Source organism: Mesoplodon mirus (assembly GCF_964341445.2).
Source record: "Mesoplodon mirus genome assembly, chromosome: 15".
Classification (NCBI taxonomy): domain Eukaryota; kingdom Metazoa; phylum Chordata; class Mammalia; order Artiodactyla; family Ziphiidae; genus Mesoplodon; species Mesoplodon mirus.
Window position 1 is genome coordinate 42,012,279 of NC_138991.1, and position 26,005 is coordinate 42,038,283.

Sequence of the window (26,005 nt, forward strand, 5' to 3'; positions counted from 1 at the left end):
AGGGAGGATTTTTATATTAATGTTCTTAAGGAGTATTGGTCTGTAGTTTCCTTGTAGTGTCTTTGTCTGGCTCGGTATTAGGGCAATGCTGGCCTCACTGAATAAGTTAGAAATCATTCTCTCCACTTTCAATTTCTTTCTGAAGAATTTGAGAAGGGTTGATAGTAGTTCTTTAAACATTTGGTAGAATTCACCAGCAAAGCCATAAAGTCCAGGGCTTTTACTTGTTGGGAAACTTGTGACTACTGATTCAATCTCCTTACTAGTTATAAGTATATTCAGATTTTCTATTTCTTTGTGATTCAGACTTGGTAGGATTTATGCTTCTAGGAATTAGTTCATTACATTTAGTTATTCAATTTGTTGGTGCACATATATTCATAGAATTCCCATAATCCTTTTCATTTATGTAGTCAGTAGTAATGTCCCCTCTTTTATTTCTGATTTTAGCAATTTGTTTTCTCTTTATCTTAGTCAATCTAGCTAAAGACTTGTCAATTTTGATGATCTGTAAAAAACCAAGTTTTAGTTTTATTGATTTTCTATATTCTCTTGTTTTCCTATTCTCTGTTCCATTTATCTCTACTCTAATCTTTACTTTCTGCCTTCGGCTAGCTTTGGTTCAATTTGCTCTTCATTTTTCTAGTTCCTTTAAGGTGTACAGTTACATTATTGATTTGAGATCCTTCTTTTTTAATGTAGATGTTTACAGCTACAAATTTCCTTCTGAGCACTGCTTTCATGTCATTCCAAAGGTTTTGTAAGTTGTGTTTTCATTTTCATTTGTCTCAAAGTATTTTTTAATTTCCCTTGTGATTTCTTCTTTGACCATTGGTTAAGAGCATGTTTTTTAATTTCTACATTTTTGTGAGTTTCCCTCTGTTACTGATTCTAGTTTCATTCCATTGTGATTAGGAAATATACTTTGTATGATTTCAACCTTTCAAAATTTACTAAGGCTTTTCTTTGTGGCCCAACATATGTTCTATTCTGAACAATGTTCTATGTGTATCCACTATTGTTGGGTGAAGTATTCTATATATGTCTGTTAGGTCTCATTGGATTATAGTGTCATTCAAGTACTCTCTTTCCTTACTGATCTCATCTCTGGTTGTTCTATCCGTTTTTGAAAGCGGGATAGTGAAGTCTCCAACTCTTATTGTAAAACTGTTGATTTCTCCCTTAAATCTGCCTTTTTTGGTTGTTGTTTCATATATATTTGGTGCTTGGTTATTAGGTGTATATATGCATATAATTGTTACACCATCTTGTTACATTAAATCTTTTTCAGTCTATAATGTCTTTCTTGTCTCTTATAACCTTTTTTTAAAAAAATTTATTTACTTATTAATTTTTAAATTTTTGGCTGCACTGGGTCTTCATTGCTGCTCATGGGCTTTCTCTAGTTGCGGTGAGCAGGGGCTACTCTTCGTTGCGGTGTGCGGGCTTCTCACTCTGGTGGCTTCTCTTGTTGCAGAGCACGGGCTCTAGGCGCGCAGGCTTAGTTGCTCCATGGCATGGGGGATCTTCCCTGACCAGGGCTCGAACCCATGTCCCCTGCATTGGCAGGCAGATTCTTAACCACTGAGCCACCCAGGAAGTCCAACCTTTTTTTTTAATGTAAAATCTATTCTGTCTAACAATATAGACACCCCAACTCTCCTTTGGTTACTGTTTTCATGGAATATATTTTTCCATACTTTTACTTCCAGCCTCTTTGTGTTTTTGTATCTAAGGTGAATTTCTTATAGAGAGCAGATAGATGTAACTTTTTGGGAAATACATTCTGCCAATCTTTGACTTTAAATTGGAGAGTGTAATCTATTTATATTTAAAGTAGTTGCTAGGATTGACTATATTAAAAAGCAAACAAACAAAATAAAGTAATTGCTGCTAAATAATGACTTACTTCTGCCATTTTGCTTCTTGTTTTCTATATAGCTTATATTTTTTTCTCAATTCTTCCATTACCTCATATTTTGGTATTTAATTGTTTTTCTGTATCCTACCATTTTTATTTTCTGTACTTTTTTGTTATTTTCTTAGTGGTTACCTTTGGGATTATAATTGACATTTTGAACTCATAACAACTTAGTTTGAATAATACCAACTTATTTAAAACAGTATATACTCTACTTCCAATACAACTATGTCCCTCTCATTTTATCCTGTTATTGTCACAGATTTCATCTTTATAAATTGTGTGCCTATCAGCACAGGTTTATAATTAATGTTTTATGCATATATGTCTTTTAAATCATATAGGGGAAAAGAGAGGAGTTATAAACCTTTAGTACAATAATGCTTTTACGTTTACCTAGGTATTTATCTTTACTGGTGTTCTTATTTCTCCATGTGGCTTCTTCCGGTGTCCTTTTTTCTTCAGCCCAAAGAAGTCCTTTTAGCATTTCTCACAGAGCAGGTCTACTAGTAACGATGTCTTAATTTCTCCTTCATTCTTGAATAGTTTTGCCAGATACAGAATTCTTTGTTGACAGGTTTTTATTTCAACACTTTAAATATGACATATGACTCCCTTCTGGCTTCCATAGTATGTGACGAATTGGTTCTCTCTTGCTGCTTTCAAGATTCTTTTTCTTTGGCTTTCTACAGTTTGATTACAATGTGTTTTGCTGTGGGTCTCTATGACTTTATCTTATGTGGAGTTTTTTGAGCTTCTTGAACTTGTAGATTTGCCCCATTTTCTTTATCATTTGCACCCTCTCTACCTCGCTTTCTTCCTAAAGAATAAGACTAACTTGCAAACATCATGCTTCTTGATGCCTACATATTTCAGTGTGTATTTCCTAAGAATAAAGATATTCTCTGAGAAAAACCAAAGCAAAATTATCAAAATCAGGAAAATTAACATTGATAAAATCCTATTATTTAATCTATAGCCTTTATTCAATTCTCAATTGTCCCCAAAATGCCCCTTATAGCTATTGTTTTTCCTGATCGCAAATCTAACCCAGGATCACTTAATTGCCATGTCTCTTTAGCCTTCTTTAATCTGGAATAGTTCTTCCATTTCAATTTGTCTTTTATAATGTTGACATTTTTGTAAAGTATAAGATGGTCATTCTAAAAATGTCCTTCACTTTGGGTTTCTCCAACTTTTTCTCATGATTAGATTCAGGTTATTCATTTTTTGGCAGAAAAATCACCGGCATAATGTATTCTCCTCAAGGCATTAAGACAGGTGATGTGCATGATGTCTGTTTGTCCCATTTTGGCTAACAACTTTGGTTAATGATTAAGGTGGAGTCTTTCAGGTGTCTCCACTGTGAAGTTACTATTTTTACCTTTATAATTAATTAGTAATTTATAGGAAAATACTTTGATGATTAATGATGATTCAGTTATAATTATGATGGCTGCTACATGGAGGTTTTCTAACCCCATCATTCTTTCTCTATATTTATTAGCTGACATTTTACTGTAAGAACTTTCCTTTCTACCTCTTTTATGTAATTATCTATTCATTTGTGTCAACATGAGTTCATGGATTCTTATTTATTCAATGGGTTATAACCCATTGCTATAATTATTTATTTTCATGTTCAAATTGTCCTATCATTTCAAATTTTAATAATGTGTGCCTAAGACAGGAATTTTGACTTTATATAACATTGAGCCATTATTTCTTGCAGCAATTATATAGTTCCCTGTGCTATACAGTAGGACTGTTTATCCATTCTAAACAGTTGCATCCATGTTGCTGTAAATGGCATTTTTTGTTCTTTTTTTTATGGCTGAGTAGTATTCCATTGTATATATGTACCACATCTTCTTTATCCATTCATCTGTCAATGGACATTTAGGTTGTTTCCATGTTTTGGCTATTGTGAATAGTGCTGCTATGAACATAGGGGTGCATGTATCTTTCTGAATTATAGTTTTGTCCATGTATATGCCCAAGAGTGGAATTGCTGGAACATATGGTAATTCTATTTTTAGTTTTCTGAGGAACCTACATACTATTCTCCATAGTGGCCACACCAAGTTACATTCCCACCAACAGTGTAGGAGAGTTCCCTTTTCTCCACACCCTCTCCAGCATTTGTTATTTGTAGACTTTTTAATGATGGCCACTCTGACCAGTGTGAGGTGGTATCTCATTGTAGTTTTGATTTGCACTTCTCTAATAATTAGTGATGTTGAGCATCTTTTCATGTACTTACTGGCCACCTGTATGTCTTCTTTGGAGAAACGTCTATTAAAGTCTTCTGCCCATTTTTGATTTGGTTGTTTGATTTTTTGTTGTTGAGTTGTATGAGCTGTTTGTATATTTTGGAGATTAAGCCCTTGTCAGTTGCAACATTTTCTTGCAGCAATTATATAAAAGAAACAAATCTTTCTTAATGAGACTTGCCTGGTTTGTAATAGTAAAATCACATCACTATCATAGAGAAGGAGAATTAAATTTTCTACTTGCTATATGATAGGACACATACCTGTTCATCAAAAACTAATATCAAACCATTTAATATATAAAGAGAAAAGGAGTTAAAACTTGACCCTCTCCCCCTTTTTTTCTACTTCACCCCACAGAGGATATTATTTTTTTGTTGTTGGTTTTTGCAGAATGCAAGACTTTAAGAAACCATTAACAGCTAGAGATCTGTGCTAAATTCATACAATGTGGCTATGACTAATGTCTGCCAGTGAAAACAGAGGTCCCTATCAGAAGAGAGAAAGAGTATACACTTTTGTAAAACTAGTAGAGGATGTGTGGTTTTTGTCTACCTAGCTTCTTTTTGGGGAACCGCACCTCCCATTATTAGTCCACAGAGTTCAGCCATTGATGACCCTATCCCTTGGCTCCAAGAATAAGCATGTGAGCTCTGCCATTCCCCTGGCCTCAACAAATGCATGAGGATTGCCCATAATTCCTTTCTAGGACTTCTCTAGCTTTCAGGAAAGTGACTCTCTCTCTTCTCTGGTTTTCTGGCAAAGGCGATCTCTGCAGCAGTAGATAAAGGCTGCCTAAGAATGAAGCAACCCAGGGGAAAGCCTCAGGGATAGACTCTGGGGGATAATCAGATTAGTGACAGTGGAAGGCTCATCAAATTGCCAAGTTCCCAAGTGAGAAGCAATCCAGGAACCATGTAACTTAAGCCATTTTCCATAGGATCCAAAATCAAGGAAAACAGACCATTCACATAAGCAAAGGAGTATATTCTCTCTCGCTGAAACATATTGTGGTCAACCAATCAGCTAAAAAACCCAAGACCTCCATCTTAGTTTTTCTTTTTTTTTTTTAACGTTTCTAAGTAGTCTTTATCATATCAAGAACAAGAGAGCTGAGGGCTGTATTTGCTTAAATGTGGGAAAGGCTTATTAATCTGTTGTTAAATAGTTAGAGGCATGTGTATCTCAAAAGGCAGCAGAAACTTTTTTTTTTTTTTTTTTTTTTTTTTGCGGTACACGGGCCTATCACTGTTGTGGCCTCTCCCGTTGTGGAGCACAGGCTCCGGACACGCAGGCTCAGCGGCCATGGCTCACGGGCCCAGCCGCTCTGCGGCATGTGGGATCTTCCCGGACCGCGGCACGAACCCGTGTCCCCTGCATCGGCAGGCGGACTCTCAACCACTGCGCCACCAGGGAAGCCCAGCAGAAACTATTTTTAAATAGTTTTGTGGAACATATTTTTAATGGGATACTATCAAATTTTTAAAGGGGGGAGGGGCAGCTCTACATGAACTGAAATGAACAGATCTCCAAAAGATAATGTTAAATGAGAATAGTAAGGTGGCAAAACATGTGGTATGCTACCTTTGCACTTCATTATAGATATATATTCTCCTAGGATGTATATAAATCTCTTTCTAGAATAAAGATATATATATATAGATATAGATATATATATCCTGGGATAGATAGATAGATACAGTATATATAGGAAGAGAATTATTTTAAGGGATTGGGTCATGTGATTGTGGAGGCTTGGTGGGTCCAAAATCTGATGGGGGAGGCTGGCAGGCTGGAGGCTCAGGAAAGAATTGCAGTTCAAGTTCAAAGGCAGTCTGCTGATGAACCAGGAAGAGCCGGTGTTGCAGTGAAGTCCAAAGACAGACGGCTGTCAGAATTCCCTGGTGCTTGAGGGAGCCTTTTGTTCTATTCAAGCCTTCAACTGATTGGATGAGGTCCACCCACATTATGGAGGGTAATCTGCTTTACTCCAAGTCCACTGATTTGAATGTAGATCTCATCCAAAAACACCCTTACAGAAACATCCAGAATAATGTTTGACCAAATATTTGGGCACTGTGGCCTAACCAAGTTGACACATACAATTAGCTGTCATAACTCGACCCCCTGTCAACTTGGCACCCATATGCATCTCCTTATATCAAACTTAATCTCCATACTCAGTCTCTTTACCTGGTGGGGTGACCCAAACTTTCACTCACGAAAGGTCTGGGCCATTAGTAATCCTGCTTGGATTGGCTTGTTGCAGTTTCCCACTGACTTGAATCACAGGCCATGGTAATACTAAGATGCTCCAAGTGGTCTCCTGTCCATATACTGGACAGATTGTTTAACAGATCTTGACTGTGAGCACCTCTTTTCCAGGCACTGACTGTTCCAAGCACTGGGATATAGGTGTGAACAACAGAGGCAAAATCTATGCCCTCGAGGGGCTTATTTGAAAGAAAATAGAGACATAACAAACAAGACAACTACTATTGGTGATAAAGGCTATAAAGAAATAGGGTGACGTGATAGATGGTAAGGGGAGGGAGTATGCTTTAGATGACATGGTCAGAGAAGGTCCCACTGAGTATGTAACATTTGAGCTGGAACATAAAATATGAAAAGGAGCCAGCCATAAATGAGAAGGGCAGGGGGAAGGGCATCCCAGGCAGAGGAAATGTCAATCACAAAAAGCTGAGGCAGGAACTGAAAGAAGGCCAGGGTGGAGGATGGGAAACAAGGAGTAGGGTGGTGTGTTGGGGCTGGATGGGTTGGCAGGAACCAGATCAAACATGGTAAGCCTTTCCAATTTCATTTTAAAAGCAAAGAGTTTGAACTTATTTACAAAACAGAAATAGAGTCACAGATGTAGAAAACAAACTTATGGTTACCATGGGGGAAGGGATAAATTGAGAGATTGGGACTGACATATACACACTACTATATATAAAATAGATAACTAATAAGGACCTAATGTATAGCACAGGGAACTCTACTCAATACTCTGTAATGACCTATATGGGAGAAGAATTTTTAAAAGAGTGGATATATGTATATGTATGACTAATTCACTTTGCTGTACACCTGAAACTAACACATTATAAATCAACTATACTCCAATAAAAATTAATTAAAAAAAGAAAAAAGAAAAGGGTTTTAAGTCAGCATAGTGCAGGATCTAATCAACCGTTTCAAAAGACTATTCTGGAGAATAGGTTAGTCAGAGTAATTGAGAGCCAAATTAAGCCAGGAGGCCTTTGTAGTAACTCAGGATGAAAGACGATGGTGAGTCAAACAAGTGAATCTGTGAAAACTCGATACATCTTGAAGATGTATTCAAGTACTTGGTGATGGATTGCAAGGAGAAGGGGAAGGTGAAGGAGGGGAGTGAAAGGTGATGCAGGTTTTTGTTGACTGGATGCATGGTGGTGCCATTTCCTGAGAGGGAGGAGGTGGAATGAGGATGTTTGGGGTGGGAGGGGAGATCAAGAATTCCATCTGGATGTATTAAGTTTGAGATGGCTAACAGATATTGAAGTAGCAATCTTTGGCAGGTTATTGGGTGTATACTTCGAGGCTGAGGCAAGAAGCCTGGACAGGAGTATACATCTGGGGAGTCATCAGCATATGTAGATGATGTGCCAGGTATTGACTGCCTCTTAGCCCCATCTTCATCCTTCGCTGCCTCCGCAAAAATTGGGTTGGGACTTACGAGTATTTTTTGCCTTTGCCAACTAACATGATATGATTCTTTGTTAGCAGAGGGCATTGGTGAGACACTGCAAGGAGGGAGATGTTTCCTTTCTGGTTCGGGTGTGCTCGCTCACAGCTCAGCTTCTCCAGCGCCCAGCTCCTGCCATGCAGGGTCGTCAGCAGCACAGAGAGGCCCGCAGCTTTCCCCGGCACTCCCCTGGGGTGGTTTCGCCGTGGAAGGCCTCCGGCAAGACACCGCCCAAGGGACGGATTTTTCCAGCATCCCAGAGGGTGGGTTTCCAGCAAGTTCCCCCATGACTTCTCTACCGTTCGGTGAGCCATGGTCATGCCTTCTCCAAAAAAGGTCTGGGTATCAGCTCTGGGGGGAGAGGGGTCCTCGTCCTTGGACGCTCTATCTCTGCCCTAGTGGCTGCTTCTTAAATCTGCTATTCCTATATTCTTTATAGTTATCTCTACTCCTTATTAGCCAATCCCTCATTACTCCAATCTTCTTATAATTAATAGCTATTTATATTAAAGATATAAATTATTCAAATTACCGTGTGTTTTTTTTCCTCCTGACTAATACTAATGACTCCAAGTGCAAGTCAGGCATGGAGACAGACGTAAGGTCCCAAGGAGTCTCTGTGTTACTTTCCATTTTGAACGGAGGGGGATGTAAAGGCACATGGTTGGCAAGAGGGTGAGCAGGAGTTCAGTTTCCTCTTCTGGCACGCCAGTCAGCCGCTGTAAGAGAAGACTGTCCCTTTCTGTGTCCGCTCTGGGAAGCTCTGGGTTTTGGCTGGCCTCCACTGCACATGGGCACCTACCTGCAGCTTGCAGCGGCTTCTCTGTCAGCTACAACCAGAGCTGCCATTCCTCTGCTGGCCTCTTGGGATCTTGCACATGTAATGCAGCATCTTCTGAAGCCAAAGTGTTTGAAAAACCTGACCTGCCCTCATTGTGTGGAACAAGTTGCCAGTTTCACCATGACCGCTCCAGGTGGCTGCACGGACAGACAGACACTCACATGGTGCCTCTGGACTTTGAATCTGTTTATTACTAGGTTGGCCAAAAAGTTCGTTCGGGTTTTTGTACCATCTTATGGAAAAATCCGAACGAAGTTTTTGGCCAACCCAATGTATTCCAACTCTCATACCTATAAGGATTGCTGGCCTCAGCCAATCCCAGCATCATGGAGATGTAGGAACAAGGAGCAGAGGCTGCCCATGCTGGTGCCTCCCTGGGACCCCTACTGAGGTACTGGAGTATGTCTTGGAGGTGTAGGGCCAGGAGAGGAGAAAAGATGTACAGGGCTTTCAGCTACTGGAACCCTGGGTCTTCAGTAAGGGATCAGGTGAACCCACTTCCTAAAAGATAGAATGGTCAAGTAAGGAAGTTGAGGGTCATGAACAAATGGCCAGTACTGCCTATAAACCCCGGAAATCTGGGGGCACAGGTGAGTATGCCTACTGGGACAGAGACCAGGTGAGGGTAACTGCAGAGGAACCTCCAGGGGGCCCGTCTCTGTTTAACTTCAAGTCAGGGCGGAAGTTCAGCCGCATGTCTCAGGGAAGAGCCTGTTTGATTTAGTGTGGCATCCCCAAACATACCATGTTTTAAGCAGAAATCAACGCATATTTTCTGGCAGCGTGGAGGGCGGAGGAGGGAGGAGAGTAAGTCTCTGAACAAGAAAGGCACGGCATCCAGGTTCTAATTCTTGACTTTAATGCCAGGTGAGGGTACTGAGGCTCCATGCACCAAAGCGCTCACAGACAGGAAATGAACGAACACAGGCAGTGTTATATTGTGTACACAAAGCCCACACTGTACAGAAGGAAGACGACCGACCCCGTGACCTCCCACTCCCAGAGGCAACTGCCTAGCCCTCCTCCCCGTCTCTGTTCCCACCTCCTCTGACCCTCTGCCAGCCCACCCTTCCTCCAATTAACATATGTATACATGTATGCTTCTTCCAGAATTCCAAAAAGTGCCTCTCCCACCCCAGTTCCCAACACTCTGGCTTCTGATGAATAAAGCCTCCCTCTTTTAAGGATCACGAGGCAGGCGCCACCTTCATGAAAGAGCCCCAGCGAAATGGTACCCGAGAAAGCTTAATCACTTGTAGCACAATCAAATACAGACAGAAGGTATGCAGAAGAATGATATCTGAAATTCTAACTGGGATCAAAATGATCAGTGTGAGTGGTTTTTGTTTTGTTGTTGTTATTTGTCTTAACCATTTCAGGATCCAGCTTAGACCAAGATCACACAGTGAGGCTCACCCCACTCTATGGTTTGCAGATATCAATTTCCTAGTCCTCCAATAAGCAACCCAGAACAGGAAGATTATATCACCTGAGCAGCCTGAGGCACAAGGCTCAGACAGCTCCCAGAATATCCCAAGCCCCAGCGAGAAAGAACAGAAATTTTCAGAGCACAGTCGACTGCTTTCCATGTGATAAGCACTGGACAGCCTGGTGAATTCACCAGAGGTAGAATAAGGATGGTGACGATTCCTCTATGTCTTCTATTTAGAGCGTTACCCAAAGAATTCCCCCACCTGGGATGGTGTGCTGGGTTTCACTGTGGTTTTGTTTCAATCTTTTCAAACTTAGTTGCAGTTAAGTTTTTCATTCTTACTGAATTGCAGATAGCATTGCACCACGCGGTCCTATTTCCTATAACTTTCACCTTCCCAACAAGTGAATGGATCACCTGGGAGAAAAGGTACCTGAAGTCAAACATAAGGGAAGCTCCAAAGGCAGGCCCCTTGGTTTGACCCAAGGACGTTACACACAAGAATTCCATGAAGACAGACTTCCTTGCAATCTGGGAGAAGCAGCCATCCTTTGGAGCCCTCCTACCTTACCCAACGCTTCTTATGCTCTGGGCTTGGCCGCTGACAGGTGAAAAGGGACCCAACTAGGAGAAGTCACTTCCTCAGAGATGACCTTTATTTGTAGGCAATCACCACAAACCCCCTACATCCAAGAGCGCTTCGCAGCCTGGCCTTGGCTTCTCAACAGACAATGGCCAAACAGGGCCACCGAATTCTTTTACTCCATTTAGAAGGAGCTCTAAGCTGGCTGCCGGTGTCCCTGCTCTGCCTGGGCTATTGGCCACAGCCCTGTCCCCCAACGACAGCACAGAGTACCTCCGCGAGGACAACACGGGGGCAGAGGAACGGAGGGGCTCCAGCAAGAGGCGCAGGGACAGCGTTCCTATCCAGCGTCCCTGAAGCCCCAAGCAAGTCTTCAGGGCCTGATTTTGAGCTGACTTGAGCTTGCATGAACCAGTCCCTCCCTGTCTTATGTTTATGGACCCTCAATAACCGAGTGCTGTGATGCTCTGGGCTGAGGAGGGCAAGAGAAGGGGCCGAGGTTGGATCACTGCGGGCACTGGGCTTACCCATCTGCTCTCTCCTCACACTGGCTCCCTCCTGAAGAGCCTGCCTCAGTGTCTGTCAAAAAACGAACCTGTATTAGCGTTCAATCTATTTGCCGATCTGGGCAACTTAAATGAAAGACCCTTCTCTGAGGACAAGGCAAGAGCCGTGCTGTCGGGTAAGGTCTAAGCAGGGACACCAGCTCCAGAAAAGTGACAAGCCGTTTGCGGATGAGAACAAGGAGAGAACATGTTATCTTGGAACCTGAACCACTGACTGGACCCTCCCTTTAGATGTCAGCCTGGACGCCTGCTCCACGCACATAAGAATACAGTGTAAGAGCGGGGGACCATGCCCTGGAATCTTCCCATACAGGGGCCAAGGGGTCACTGCCCCGTGAAGGAATTCAGCCAAGGTCCCAGGGCTTGGCCTTCTCTTCCTCAGCTCCCCCACTACCCTCCTTGCCAATCTGGTCTTGTAAGACTGAGACCGATGAGGCTGACAGAAAAAAAATCTCCCTACAACACCACCCAGGAGCAGTCAAGTTCAATCACGATTACAGGGAGAAGCCCTGCACGTAGCAAGGGAATGTCCCCTTTCCAGTGACCAGTGCTGCACAGCATTTCCTCCGGGGGCACAGGCCCACATCCCGACTGGCTGCCCCAGGCTGCAGACAGCGCGAGAGGGAAATGCAGTGGAACAGAAGCTGGTGGATCTTTTTCTCTCTGAATTGTGCAGAGGCAAACATAACAGAGGTCTGCTGCTGTCTTCCCACAGCTCTTGCGATAGCTGCGCCTCTCCTCCGGCCCTCTCTTTCCTTCCCCAAGACAGACAATCTCTGAGAAGGAGAACGTTGGCAGGAAAAAGCAACAGGGGTTCCCATCCAAGGAGGTTCACCACAAATTGGATCCTAACATGGAACAGCAGCCAAGGGTGTATTCTGCGCCTCTAGAAAGGATGTTACACCTCAAAGATAACACAAGATCTAGGCATCTTGCCTGCTTGACTTAGGGAATCTTCAAAAGGAGTCCCTGAAATGTGCATTCCAGCCCCGTGAGAAGATAACCCTTCAAGCAAGGAAGGTTAGTGGAAGGTAGGAGAAGCCAAGGCCCTGAGGCAGGGCTGTAAACATTGTGCTTTTCTAAGGCCAACCTGGTGCATGGCTTTGGCAACTATGGTTACATCTCCAAAAGGTGGTGAAGAATATGTTTTGGGAGGAAAAGAGTCTTTCCACAGCCTAAAACAAAGCGTGGGGCTACTGTTGAGGGAAGAGGGAGAGAAAATGTTCCTTCTTCAGCCAGGGGCTCTGGGGGGCTCCTTGGGTTAAGCCCCCATCATGTTCCACGTTCATACCGATACACTGAGCATAAGGAAGGGACTCTTGAACAGGGTGGAGGAGGGGTTATGCCTACGTGAGTTTGGTAACGTGGCTCTAAAAAGGGCAAAAACTCTCTTGCAAGGTCAAGGAAGTGACAAAACCTCTCTGGACTTCCTGGTCAAGCCCTCGCTAGCCGGACCCCATCAGCCTCAGGCAGAGACTGCCGTGCCTCGAGGAAAGGCCAGGTGAGCACAGGCACCAAGTCCCCGTGGGCCACCAGCCCTGAACCTGGCCCCGAGGTACAGCCAAGGAGACTGGGGCTGCACCTCCGTCCGCCTGGAGTTGTGCCTCAGGACCCGTCCTCACCTCAGCAGGTTCTGGGGCAGCGAGCAGCCCTTCCAGGGACCTTGCTCCCAGAGCCGACAAGGGGAACGGACACCCTCCCTGACAGGACTCTGCTCCCTGCCAGGGCTACTCACCACCACGTGATCTTGAACTCATAGATGGGGCGCTTGCAGTAGTAGTGGTTGATGAGGTGCTTGTCACACACCCCGATGCACTGGTGGTCCACGGTGAGGCCCTGGGCTGAGAGGTCCGTGACCAGGCAGTGCAGCAGGTCATAAACGTCAGCCACGGCCTCCCAGGGCCCGAAAGACACATCCACTTCGCAGTGGTGCTCAAAGAGCTGCCCGTCACTCTCGCTCCGTTCAAAGCGCAGGGAGCTGAGAAGCGGACACTCGTAGGGGGTGATGGGCATCTCCTCCTTGAAGACACAGACCTTGAGCTTGGCAAAGCGGGCCTTCCGCTGGACGGCGCGCAGCCGGGCAATCTCCACAATCCGCTCCAAATGGTCTGCAGGGGTGAACACGTCACCCATCAGTGGGACGGGGGTGGGGGGGGGCGGGGCACAGAGAGAGCCCCAGTGACGGTGGACCCAAGAGGGAAGAGACAGATCCCAGGGGAAGGGACTCTGGGCCCATGAAGGGCACAAACTTAAACAGGAATCGTGGTACTGCAGGGCAAAAGGAAACAAAGGGGATGGGATGAGTACCACCCTTCTGAAATGCAATTTGATGACGTTGCAGGCAAGGTGGTCCCTATTTCATCTGAATCTTCCTGCGGGACTGGGAGGGCAGCAGGAAGGGAAGCAGGATCCTCTCCCATCTTGAGTAGGACAGGTGTCTTGGCGAGCCATGACCCACTTGCTCTGGTGGAGACCTCAGCACTGACAGATGCCTCGCTACCCTCCCTCCTCACACCCCGACTGCCCGCACAGTGAACCCCTCACCTTTGTAATAGGGCATGAGTCCCAGAAATGCCTGGCGCACTTTCTCCCCCTTCAGTGGCTGCATATTCTCCAGCTGCTCCAGGAGGGGCCCGATGGCATAGTACTGGGCCTCTTTGTACACAGCCCGCACGCGCTCCCGGGGCGGCAGGTCCCCCGAGCGCAGGAAATTCAGCACATCTCTGAGCAAGAAGGAAAGAGGGTTGGTGAGAAGGAGTTAATGGATCCAGACAGTGCCACCCAGTGGTTAGAGCACAGGATCTGGACCCAGATGGCCAGCTATGTAACCTTGGGTAAGTGAACTTAACCTCTCTGTGCCCTTCCTCCTCTGTAAAATGGGGAAAAATAAGAAAAGTACCCCATAATGTTATGAGGAGATTAAATAAGTTAATACATAAAGTGCTTAGAAAATACCTGGCACAGAGCAAGCCCTCACTAAGTGTTAGTAGTTGTTATTGTATCATTATTATTATAATTATTAAATATATATAGGAAAAATGGGAAGATATGATATCTAGCCCCTTAATTATATTTTGAATTGAGGTACAGATAATAGCCAATAAAGGTACACATCTTAATGGTACAGGTCAATTACTTTTTCACGTATGAATATACCCACACAACCACCACGTACCATCAAGATACAGAACATGTCCATCTAATTAAAGTTTCCCTGTGCCTCTTCCCAGCCAATCACTACAGAGGCAACCACTCTAACTTCTAATTCTATCAACAAAGATTAGTTCTGCCTCTTCTTGAAATGCACGTAAGTGGAATCACACAGTATGTTCTCTTTTGTGCCTGGCTTCTTCCCCTCAACCTAGTGTTTTTGAGATTGATTCCCTACGTCATCATGTGTAGCAGAAGTTTCCTTCCTTTTATTGCTAAGTAGCATACCGTTGTATGGATACACTATAAACTATTTACCCATTCTCCCACTGATGGACATTTGAACTGTTTCCAGTTGGGGTCTCATAAGAGTAAAGCTGTGATAAAACATTCCTTGTAAACTTCTTGTGGACTCAGGCACCGATTCCTCTTGGGTAAACATCAGGAGAACTGTTCGGTCATAAGTGCCTGTTTGACAGAGTGGTTGTAGCATTTTATTCCCACCAGCCACGTGGAAGAGTTCTGCACTCCCCACAGATCCTTGCCATCAGTATCATCCTGTAGCTATACAGAGAAGAGGAATGCCTAACCCTGACACCTGAACAAACTGGCTTCAGGCGGGAACAAAAAATCACATACTGCACCTTCTTAAAATAACAATTCAGTTCTTTTAATTCTCTCTTCAGATTCTTTAGGGCTGAAAGTAATCAGACCCATCACTGGTAGGTGTGGGAAGGGCTTTTCTGTGAGGATGTATCAGTAAACCCCAAGACCAAGCTGTTACCTCAATAGTGAGTCTATGACCATGAAGCAACACCAGCCAACACTCACCAAGTATTAATCTGTGTCAGTCACTGTTCAGGAGTTATCCCATTTAATCCTTCCAACGACATGGGGTAAGTGCTTTCTTACGTCCGTTTTATAAATGAGGAAAAAGTGGGGCTCAGAGAGCTTAAGGAACACCCTTGCTAAGGGAGCCACAGCGGGGCTTCCCTGGTGGCGCAGGGGTTGAGGGTCCGCCTGCCAATGCAGGGGACACGGGTTCGTGCCCCGGTCCGGGAAGATCCCGCATGCCGCGGAGCGGCTGGGCCCGTGAGCCATGGCCGCTGAGCCTGTGCGTCCGGAGTCTGTGCTCCACAACGGGAGAGGCCACAGCAGTGAGAGGCCCGCGTACAGCAAAAAAAAAAAAAAAAGGAGCCACAGCTAGCCAGAGGCCAGATGCAGACACGGGTGAATCCAAATCCACACCCACAGTGGTCCAGACTCCAGTCCAAGGCGCTGTGCACTGATCACAATGGGAAAGTGCCCCAGGTGGAGGCCCAGGCCCAGCCTCGTGAGCTTACCCGCAGAGAAATGCCCTAAACCCCTATTTTATTTTATCTGAATCTTTCAACAGCTTCATAGGCTGCTGATGAATCTTAGGCCACTGGAGTCCAGCAGCCTGAGGATAAACACCACAATACCCTGCTTGCTGCCACGCCCTTGCCTGGCCCTGCCACTCTCCAGCTGTGGCCACCTGGGTATGGGCGCATCAGCCTAGGGCCAAACCGGGTTCCCCCTCCCCGTCATTCCTTCCAAAATCAGTCCTCTAGGATCGTAAGCAAATCTTGGTGAGTCCTGAAAAACATAACCCGGGGCAAGGCCCAGTGAAGAGCGCTGTGGGAGCTGCCAGCCGGGGCCAAGCACTTTCCTCTCCCAAACAGCCTGCAAACAAAAATCTTTTTATAGCTCTGCAGAGCGATGTGACACTTTTGTTTTCTCAGCACTGGAGGCAGCTGACCGCCCAGTGGGGAAACCCAGATGCTTCAGAGCAAATTATTTGACGAGGCTCCTTTCTGAGGATGAAAATGACCCTTCTCCCAGTGTGGGCAATCCTACTTGGAGGCCGGCACAGAGACGTAGTGGTTGGAGGGTCTCCTTTTGTTCAAGGTCAAAGACCATGTTAGTTCTCCAGTCATCTCCAAAGTTAGACGGATGGGGCAAAGAGTTTCAGCCACATACTCTGAAAGGACCTGGCCAGGGGTCACACCAAGACTCTTTATTTAATCCACATGACAGGCCTGCAAGGCAGCTATAATTACTTCTCATTTCACAAACAAGGAAACCGAAACATAAAGTCTTTAAATTGTTTATCTGTACGGTTGTCAGAAGTCCTCTCTTGGGAAGGGCTATCTTTTTTTGAGATTGTGTTGTTCCATGTTTTACTGTTAAAATGACAGTAACAATTGAAAGTGGGGTTTTTTGTGTGTTTTTGTTGTTTCATTTTTGGGGGGTTTTTTTTTGGCTGCACGGTGCGGCACGCAGGATCTTAGTTCCCCCACCAGGAATTGAACCTGTGCCCTCTGCAGTGGAAGCATGGAGTATTAACCACTGAACCGCCAGGGAAGTCCCTGAAGATGGTTTTTTTTTTAAAGACTTGGCAAAATTACAGAATGGTAACCCTATGTTGGCCCTTCCCTCACCTTTTTTTGTCCTATTTATTTGTTTTAAACTATTGAAAGAAGTTTGGGAACCAATGCCACACCCCATGTTTCTCCCTAACAGCGATGCCGAGCCCCAGAATCTGGATCTGAGGGTCTTCTCCCAGAAGCTGTGTTGGAACTCCCCTGCCTCTCGGTGCAGGCACACCTATTCCACAGGGATGACAACTTCCCAGTATTAATTTGCATAGCAGAGAATCAGTTTCATCACATCCAGCCAATGTGTGTTACCCGGGATTTCTCCGGCTGTCCTTGCCTCCTCTGGGAAAGAAACTAAGAATTCTGATCCAATTCAATATGCACATTTATTAAATTCCACCAGCAGGTTATCTCCTCTTCTAGGTGTTATGGAAGACATTAAAGTCCCATGCCCAAGCCCGGGCCGCTCACTTGCTAGGACCCTGCAGTTGACGGCAGAGGGAGGAACGTACCCGAAGTGCGCACCATCCCGATCAATGAAGTAGCGGCCCTCGGCATCCGTGGGGATGTAGTGCCGCCCGCTGAACATGGCCGCCAGCATGGTGTCCTCGTAGCGCCGCAGGGTGGACAGGCGTGTGGTGAAGTGAGCCCCTCCGATGTTAAGGGGGACAACCTCAGGGAACTGGGGAGGAATCACCAGCACTTTCAGCCCCACAGTGGGGAGGCAAGCCGGGGCTGCCCCGTCTGCCGCCTTCCTGGGTCTGATGAGCGCCACCCGAGGCCAAAACCCAGGCATCTTTCTGACCGCTTCTCTCTCCTCCCTTCCCCTGCAATTGTCAATTACCAAGTCCTCCCCATCCTCCCACAGCTCTTAAATCAGGTCTCTCCACCGCAGTCCTACAATCTCTGCTCTAGAGTTCAAAGCCTTTACTGTCCTCCTTCCACTTCGTGAACTCTCCACCTTTGTGCCCTTGCTCATGCTGTCTTCTCCGTCCCCAGTGCTCCTGCTACCCTCCCTCTGTCCATCCAGCAAATGCAATGGCCCCATCTGGCAGTGTGCGCTGTTCACTGCACAAGGGCACCTGCGTGAGCGGGGTCTGCCAGCCCAGCTGTGCACCCTTTTGCTAATTCACACCAAGGCGCCATATTGGTTAGCAGCATCCACTCATTCTAAGAGCTTCTATTCAAGGTCCCCTACTCCATGAGCATTTCTGCTCTGTTGTCCTTTGCCTGCCCCAAGATAGGGTTAACTGAACACTCCCACCATTGTGCCTTCACTGTATCCACATTCTCCTGTATAATAGAGCTCTGCACAACGGGCGCTTTGTGCTATTGGTGGTTATTATTGCCCAAGTTTCCCGAGGGCAGGAACAGCATCTTGTTCACCTATCCCGAGGCCACCCAGAGCAGGGCCCACAGATGTTTGTTGAATAATGTCAGGCATCCACTCCTCATCCTCTGTACCTCTCCACTTCTCTCCTTAATCTGTGCAGGGAGATTAGTGCCCAGTCCAGCTACGGTTCTGGAGGCAAGGGCAGGGAACGATGGTACCTACATTTGCCCTGAGAAGCTCTAGGGTCTCCCTAAAATGCTCAGGACCTTTATTTATTTTTTTAAATCTCTTTCACTGTTTGTGGTTTTGAAAGAAATGAGGCCAGTTCTCCCTAGTTTTCCCACAAACCTCCTCCAGATTAACTAAAATTTTATCCCAGTGCATACTTTTCAATATTACGACATCTCTCTGGCTCTGTGAAAGTCTAGTGTATTTATCTAGACAGTCCTTCTTCCCGACTTTCAAATCCTTTGTGAAATAAAGTAGGATACAAATACATTACATCGAAGTTGCCCAGTGTCTTGTGCAGTGCCTGGCTCATAGTAAAGCTCCAAAAATGCACTGAATGGATGAATGAAACCGACAGGCACTTACAGTTCTGTGAATGTAGGTGCTGTTACTCTTCTGCACCCAGAGGATGGGAAATGCCTTCTGCTTATTCTATAGCTAGTTCCTCTAAAACTATTTTATGTGCATACCAAGGACCCCAATATTATTTGGAGATAATAATACTTTACATTACTCACATGGAGCCATGTAATTTGTGAAAGAGCTGGCACTGGAGTGCTGGCCTATAGTCTCTGGGTCCTGTGCTTTTTTCCTCAAGCCACACCGTCTCCCCAGTGACAGTGCACAAAAAATGGCACCCTGGGCCTCCAACGGTTCCTTTTTTTTTTTTTTTTTTCCAATTACAAAGAGTCCTTCTGGAGCTTTGCCCATTTTCACAACTGCCCCACGATGTTTAGAGTACTGGCTCGTAACCCAAGAGGACACTACAGTTTCCCGAGAGCCTCACCCAGCCCCATCGTGCCCCTCTGGGTCTCAGTCCCTTCACCTAGGACTCCACAGGTCATGTCTGCCACTACCTTAGCCCCTACCTCCTAGCCTGTCTTCACTGCCCAGCAGAGCCCCACCTTCCCTCCTTTCCCTTCTCTTGAGGGTCATTTCAGGTGTTCGTATGATAGTGTCACATGCATTAAGTAAGACCAGTGGAAGCCACTGTGCATCACAGCACAGCAGCTAGGAGGGAAAGCCATGGAGTTGTCAGGTGAGTGAGGCCACATCTATTAACTGGCCTGCGTCTTATCTGCACACAGCCCCTAACCCCACTCTCTGGGCAGCTGGAGACTGGGTTTGGGCAACCACTGAGGCCTCCCCTTGGATTCTCTAGGAGACACTATCATCTCTTGGGGCTCCAAGGGCCCCTTCCCACGGCCTACCCTCCCTCCTCCAGTAGGTAACGTGGGACATAGGGATGGGAGTACCAACCCTGCAGGCAGTGAATGCTGGAAGGAGGGGGATGGGAGGGCCAGGTGCCGCCTGGGGCAGACACACCTGGTGCATTTCGGGGGTCGGGGTCGGGGTCGGGGGGTGGGTGGGAGCGGGGTGGGCAGGGAAGCACGGCTCCTCTGCCGCCGCCCTCGGCCCGACCCCCACCCCTGCCTCAGCTCTGCAGCGTTGCTCACATCCCAAGGTCAGCTCTGCCTGGCACCGGCTCCTCGCCCCGCGCCCCTTCCCGCGCCCCCGCACGCCCTCGGTCCAGGTACCTCCTGCGGCAGGAGAGGCAGTGCGTGCCCCGCCTGCGTGGCTGTCGGGGTGGCCGGCTCCAGAAAGTCGTCTTCGGCGTCGGAGCTGGACATGGCACCGTCCGGGCGACGGCTGTCTGGCTCCCGCCCCGTGACTACCACCATCCCTCTGGCTCTGGGCAGTGGGCGCGGTTTCAGGCGGGCGGGAGGGCGGCGGCCCGGGCACTAGCACCCAGCAGCGCCTGGCATGACGCGGCGCGGCCGACGGGCGGGGCCGGAGGGGCGGAGAGCGCAGCGCGCGCAGGCCGGAAGGCCGTCGCTCCCTCAGTGCCGACGGTCTCGCCGACCACCCTGACGACCGCAGGGCGACCGGCCTGACCCGGTCGCCTCCCGCTATTGGCCGAACCCCCGCTGGCCTCCTCCCCTGATTGGCAGGAAGCTCGCCCAGTCGCAGAGCAGGCAGCGCTTTCAGCCAGCGTCTAAGTGGCCACCGGGAGCCGGACCTGCTGGACTGCCCTGCTCTGATTGGCCCTCTGGCCAGCAGGCGCACCCTCTCCACCCGCTAACACTGGCTCGGCGCGCTGGGTGCGCGCGAGGCCACCTCCTCTAAGCCAGGCCTTCTTATAGGCTTGGGGAGTGGCTCCCGCGTCCAGGTCAACACCTAGAAACCTGAGACGAGAGAGGGCTCGTGACTTAATCGTTCATTCGTTTCCAGGGCAACGGGTCCTGGGCATCCCTGGGCGTCGAAGGCCAGGGAAATCTGGGAGGACGAGGTCGCCTCAATGGAGAGCCTGAGCATCCTTTCCTGAAGGATTGTGAGGGAGGACGGCTGAGGTCACTGGGGTTGTAGGAGAGGAAGGGCAGCACTGCGACAGGGGCTGGCTCTCCTCTAACCACAAGGGTAAAACCTGGGTCTCCAGTCTTTCCTGATTGAATCAAGCAGCAGTCCGAAAAAGAAAACTCAAAATAGGGGCAGTTGAGTTCAATTAAGAATGACAGTGGGGCTTCCCTGGTGGCGCAGTGGTTGAGAATCTGCCTGCTAATGCAGGAGACACGGGTTCGAGCCTTGGTCTGGGAAGATCCCACATGCCACGGAGCAGCTGGGCCCGTGAGCCACAACTACTGAGCCTGTGCGTCTGGAGCCTGTGCTCTGCAGCAAGAGGCCGCCATAGTGAGAGGCCTGCGCACCGCGATGAAGAGTGGCCCCCGCTTGCCACAACTAGAGAAAGCCCTCGCACAGAAACGAAGATGCAACACAGCAAAAATAAATAAATTAAATTAATAAACTCCTACCCCCAACATCTAAAAAAAAAAAAAAAAAAAGAATGACAGTGACTCTCCACCCTCTATGTGTCAGTTCTTCTGCTGGGCACCTGGAGACACAGATGGAAACAGGCCCTGTCCAAAGAAGCTCACAGGCTGCTGAGGCAGAGTCCAGCCTGGTCCAACACATCTGTCTGCAGCCTTGGATGCTGTGTTCCCTGGTATGACAGGGTCAGCTCAGAGACTCTCCTAGGGGGTCAAGGTTTTAGCTCTTCAAACCATTTTTACACCCAGTTCCTCATTTGAATCTCACATTGTTGTGACAGAAAAGGAAACTGAGGCCTAGAAGATTAGAACAGCTTCAGGGAGGTCAGCCGTGAGCAAGAGGCACAGCACTTCCTCTTTGGACCAATCACACTCCCAGCTGTAGGAGTCTCCTAGGTCAGTGTTTTCTCCAAATATACTTGCATCAAAAGCACTGAAGGGAGAACTTGTTAAAATACAGATTCCCAGCCCTACCTCCAGAGAATCTGATTTAGTCCATCTGGGATGAAGCCCTTGAATTTGCATTCCTAACAAACTCCCAGGTAATTCTTTTTTTTTTTTTTAATATTTATTTATTTGGTTGTGCCAGGTCTTAGTTGCAGCACGTGGCCCCTTAGTTGCGGCAGGCGGGCGCCTTAGTTGTAGCACGCAAACTCGTAGTTGCGGCATGCGTGTGGAATCTAGTTCCCTGACCAGGTATCCAACCTGGGCTCCCTGCATTGGGAGCACGGAGTCTTATCCACTGCACCACCAGGGAAGTCCCACTCTAGGTAATTCTGATGCTGCAAGTCCTTGAATCACATTTTGAATGGCATTGCCCTAAAGAAGGCCCCCTGAGGCCATCTCTTAGCTATCACTACCTGCTCCAGCCTTTCTCAACAATATCTATAACAAAATTTCCCCTTTCCATCCTTCGGATGTTTCAGCTGTAATAGAAACTACAATCAAAAGTGGCTTAAATAATAGGAGAATTTTATTATCTTACATAACAAGAAGTCTGAGTAGATTCTGGGTTGGTTCATTAAGTAACACAACAAGGAGTTACCTGGACCAGCTTCCTTCCATTTACCCTGCTTACTTACATTTACCAGCTTACTTCCATTTACTCTGCCAGATGGCCTCTCCTCCTCTAGGAATCCATATGAGGAAACCAGAGAGCTAAGGGCTATCAGAGTGACAGTTATTCCTACACCTTAAAGCAAGGCTGTATAAAGAGAATGGGACAGGAGCCCCAGAGGCTCAGGAGGTAGGAAAATCCATGTGCAATCACGGTTACGTTACTGAATGTGTTGGAGTTTTCATCTTCCTCTTCGGCTGAGGATTTCCTTCAGGAATATAGTTTCCCAGTTGGTTCTGTTTACACGGTGGGGAGAAGTCCAAGGGCAGCCGCCTGGAATGAGGACTTGCTGACTGAGTAGGCAGGGGTTGGAGCAGGGCAGTTTGCTGGCAGTGGCCATCCCCACCCTGCAGTGAAATGACTTCCAGGCCAGTTCGATTGAGGGCTGCAGGGAAGGGTCAGTGAGCCTCTGCGGGGGCGATGGGTAGCACATGGCCGCGCAGAGGTGTGGGCTGCTCTCAGAACACAAGCACTTACAGCCCTGGGATTACTTTTCCTCCAGGAGCCAACCAAAAAAATAGTCCTACAGGCATGGAGTCCTGAGATTAGTCAATTGGATTCTGTTCTCCATGCCTCACCAAAGAAAAGACCTTTTGAATGGCAACAGATTAACAAAGTGCTGATTCAGCTACTGAATTTTCTCTCCGATTCTAATTTATTGAACAATTTAACAACAATAAAGGAAATGAAAACGGTAACAAAAGCATCCATCTTCTTTTCCTTCCAGTTGGAGGACTCGCCTTTCCTTTCTCTCCCAGCCTTGAGGAGGAGGTTGTTTGCCAGCAGCTTCCCAAGGCACGGAAGCTTGGCTAAGGGCCCACTTGCTCTCAACCCAGTTCGGCTCTCCCCCAGCCTCTGACACACCCCCATTCGTTAACCACTGCTGTTTTGTCTCCTGGACTTCTCTTCGCACAGTGCATGGGGTAAATGTGGCCGACGTTCAGATTGCCTCTCACATCTCTTTTCTGAACCCCTGTCCCCACCCCCACCCCCCAGTGTGCCTCACTGAATGCTAGAACCTTGAAATCTAAAAGCTGCTTGTTCCATGGTACCTTGTATCCTGGTTCCACAGGTGACCTAACTTCACCAAGCAGATAGCAGATCCCTGCACTTGAGATTTGGAGGGGGAAAGTGAACACTGAGTTGGAGGCCAGGCTTCTTGCTCTTTCGGTGGACCAGTTTGGATATGGAAGTGTTAAAAACATTTCCTTTTTGCTGTGGCTGTAGCAGAGGTCCCATGTTGGTCTTTGCCTTCCTGGGTGTCAGAAAGCAGGGTGGGGCATCCATTTTACTGTCTCATTACTCTCTGTAATCAACCTCCAAGGTCCAGCACAATGCCTGGCATATAGTAGCAACTCAATAGATGAATACATGAAAGAAAATTGTGCTGTGATCACATTCAAAGAGTTACCTCTCTATGTAGATTTTTTTTCATGTATTTTATTGGTATTATTAGTATATAAGGGCATGGATTGTTACTGGTATCATAGAGGTAGGGAATTCCAGGATGCCATCATGCTGGGCTGGTGGGAAGGGGCTCCCCTCAAGTTGTAAGAGATCCTAGGGGTGTTATTCAGAGCAGAACATTTGCGGGGGGGGGGCTCTTTGGTTTGGAGTACACACTGGTAACCATGGATGTTTTCACTGTGCAAGATGATATGGGCCCCAAAGTGCTCTCACCCCAAGCTCTTTATAGGTAAGCTTTTGATGAATGTTGTTTTGTATTTTCATTTATTAATTATAATAAAAACAAATAACATAAAATATAGATGCAAAAATAACTCACATCCAACAGCACAAACTAACACAACACTGTAAATCAACTATACTCCAATAAAAATTAATAAAAAAAAATAACTAACATCCAGAATTCGATGAAAATAGTGTTTTATTTATGTGGTTTCAGCGTCCACAGTTGTCCTACCAACTGCTGCCTATTACTCTCTCATCCCTTGTGTCTCTAATGGAGCTCTTGTTCCAGTCACCTCTGGAAGCATTATGGTCAAACCCCACTGGAGGCTGGGTGAGTATCTTGGAGCCACATCCCCAATTTTCCCTCCCATCCCCATGGCCCATTTGTGTGGCATTTCCACTGGTCTATCAGTTCAGGTTTAAGCGCTTCACAGTTTAAATATCTATTATTCAATATGATTCCATCAAGTGGAAAAAGAATTTAGCTGGAAATATAATCCCCTGTACCCTGACAAGAAGTACCCTATCTCTTAATGTCCTCATCTCTTGGGGCCTCTCCACCATTCCACAGCCTTTCTTCCCCCAGTTACCCACACCCACTTAGAAACTGCCTTGGATTTGAGGCTGGGAGTGGCCTGCTTCTCTGAGGCAGTAAAAGAGTATCAGAGAAAAACAACTTGCCATTTGGGGGCTTCCTAGCTGCTAATATTTGTTCTGACATTTGTTTGGAACTGCCAGCTAAGAGTCCTTTGGTAAAACATTAAAATATCCTGAGGCAATATAGAATTAAAATAATCTATAAGAGTAGGGGTCTGAAAACGTTTTTTTTTTTTTTTCTTTTTTTAAGGCCATGCTGCGTGGTATGTGGGATCTTAGTTCCCCGACTGGATATTGAACCCATGACCCCTCCAGTGGAAGCGCGGAGTCTTAACCACTGAACTGCCAGGGAAGTCCCTGAAAAGTTTTTTGTAAAGGGCCAGAGAGTAAATATTTTTAGCTTAGCAGGCCACAGACTTTGTCTCTACTCAACTCTGCTGCTGTTGAGGAAAAGCTGCCATAGACAAGACATAAGTGATGTCATAGGTTATGTCATAAATTGTTGTAAGACATAAATGGTGTGGTCAGATTTGACCCAATGGCTGTAGTTTACCAAACCCTACACAAGAGAACTAGATCAATTCTAAGTGCATTGTGATCTTTTCAAATGTGCTCCATCTAAATGTCCTAATAGCTAATACTCAGCTTCATCTCTTTTTTTTTTTATATTTCGTCTTTTTTTTTTTAACAAACCTTTGTGTCGAGGGTTGACTTTCAATAGATCTCAGCACAGCTTCAGCTCTAATTCAAGTCTCATTTACTCATCTGTGAAGAACAACCAATAGCCAAGTCTTCAGATTATTAACATTACTAATTTTTCATCAAAAGAAGTAGCTAAATGAGACTTACCAGAAAATAAATGAACTGAAAGTCCACGTTAAGTCTCACTAGATGGGTAGCCTTGGGTAAGTCACAGCACTACTCTAGACCCCCGATTTTATCTCTAAGATTAGGCCGGTTCAATCTCGATTTCTCTCTTTTAAAAAACTCTCATTGTTTTTCACTTTTTTACTTAAAGTAATTCATGCTGATCGTAGCACATCTAGAAAACAGAGTTAAGCACAAAGAAAATAAGAATCCCCAAAACTCCACCATGAAGAGATAACAAGGGACACTGGCACATGTCCTGGGAGCACACTAAACAGCTTTGTGATTTCAATTTTTCACCTAATGTAACATGAACATTTTTCCTGTTATGAAATCTTTTTCTACAATATTGTATTAGCTGAAGAGTATTCTGTTACGTGGATGTACAATAATTCATGTAACTAAGCCCCCCCTTTTGTTAGTTTTTTTTCCAGTTTTTTGTTTCTATAAACTT

The 26,005-nt window shown here is 46.2% G+C and overlaps 1 protein-coding gene across 2 annotated transcripts; it reads right to left on the reverse strand.

Moving 5' to 3' along the window:
* Nucleotides 1-9,604: 9,604 nt before the first annotated feature.
* Nucleotides 9,605-20,334, reverse strand: KCTD7 (potassium channel tetramerization domain containing 7). 2 transcript variants are annotated; one of them, XM_082645147.1, is made up of 5 exons: nucleotides 19,992-20,334; nucleotides 17,405-17,574; nucleotides 13,888-14,066; nucleotides 13,079-13,451; nucleotides 9,605-11,356 (listed from the first exon to the last, which is right to left on the reverse strand). In XM_082645147.1, coding segments are annotated over exons 1-5 (867 nt in total). In that variant the 5' UTR covers nucleotides 20,136-20,334; the 3' UTR covers nucleotides 9,605-11,355. The 2 variants fall into 2 exon arrangements, with proteins under 2 accessions (XP_082501273.1, XP_082501272.1); XM_082645146.1 differs by having other exon boundaries at nucleotides 9,605-13,451.
* Between the last annotated feature and the right edge of the window lie 5,671 nt (nucleotides 20,335-26,005).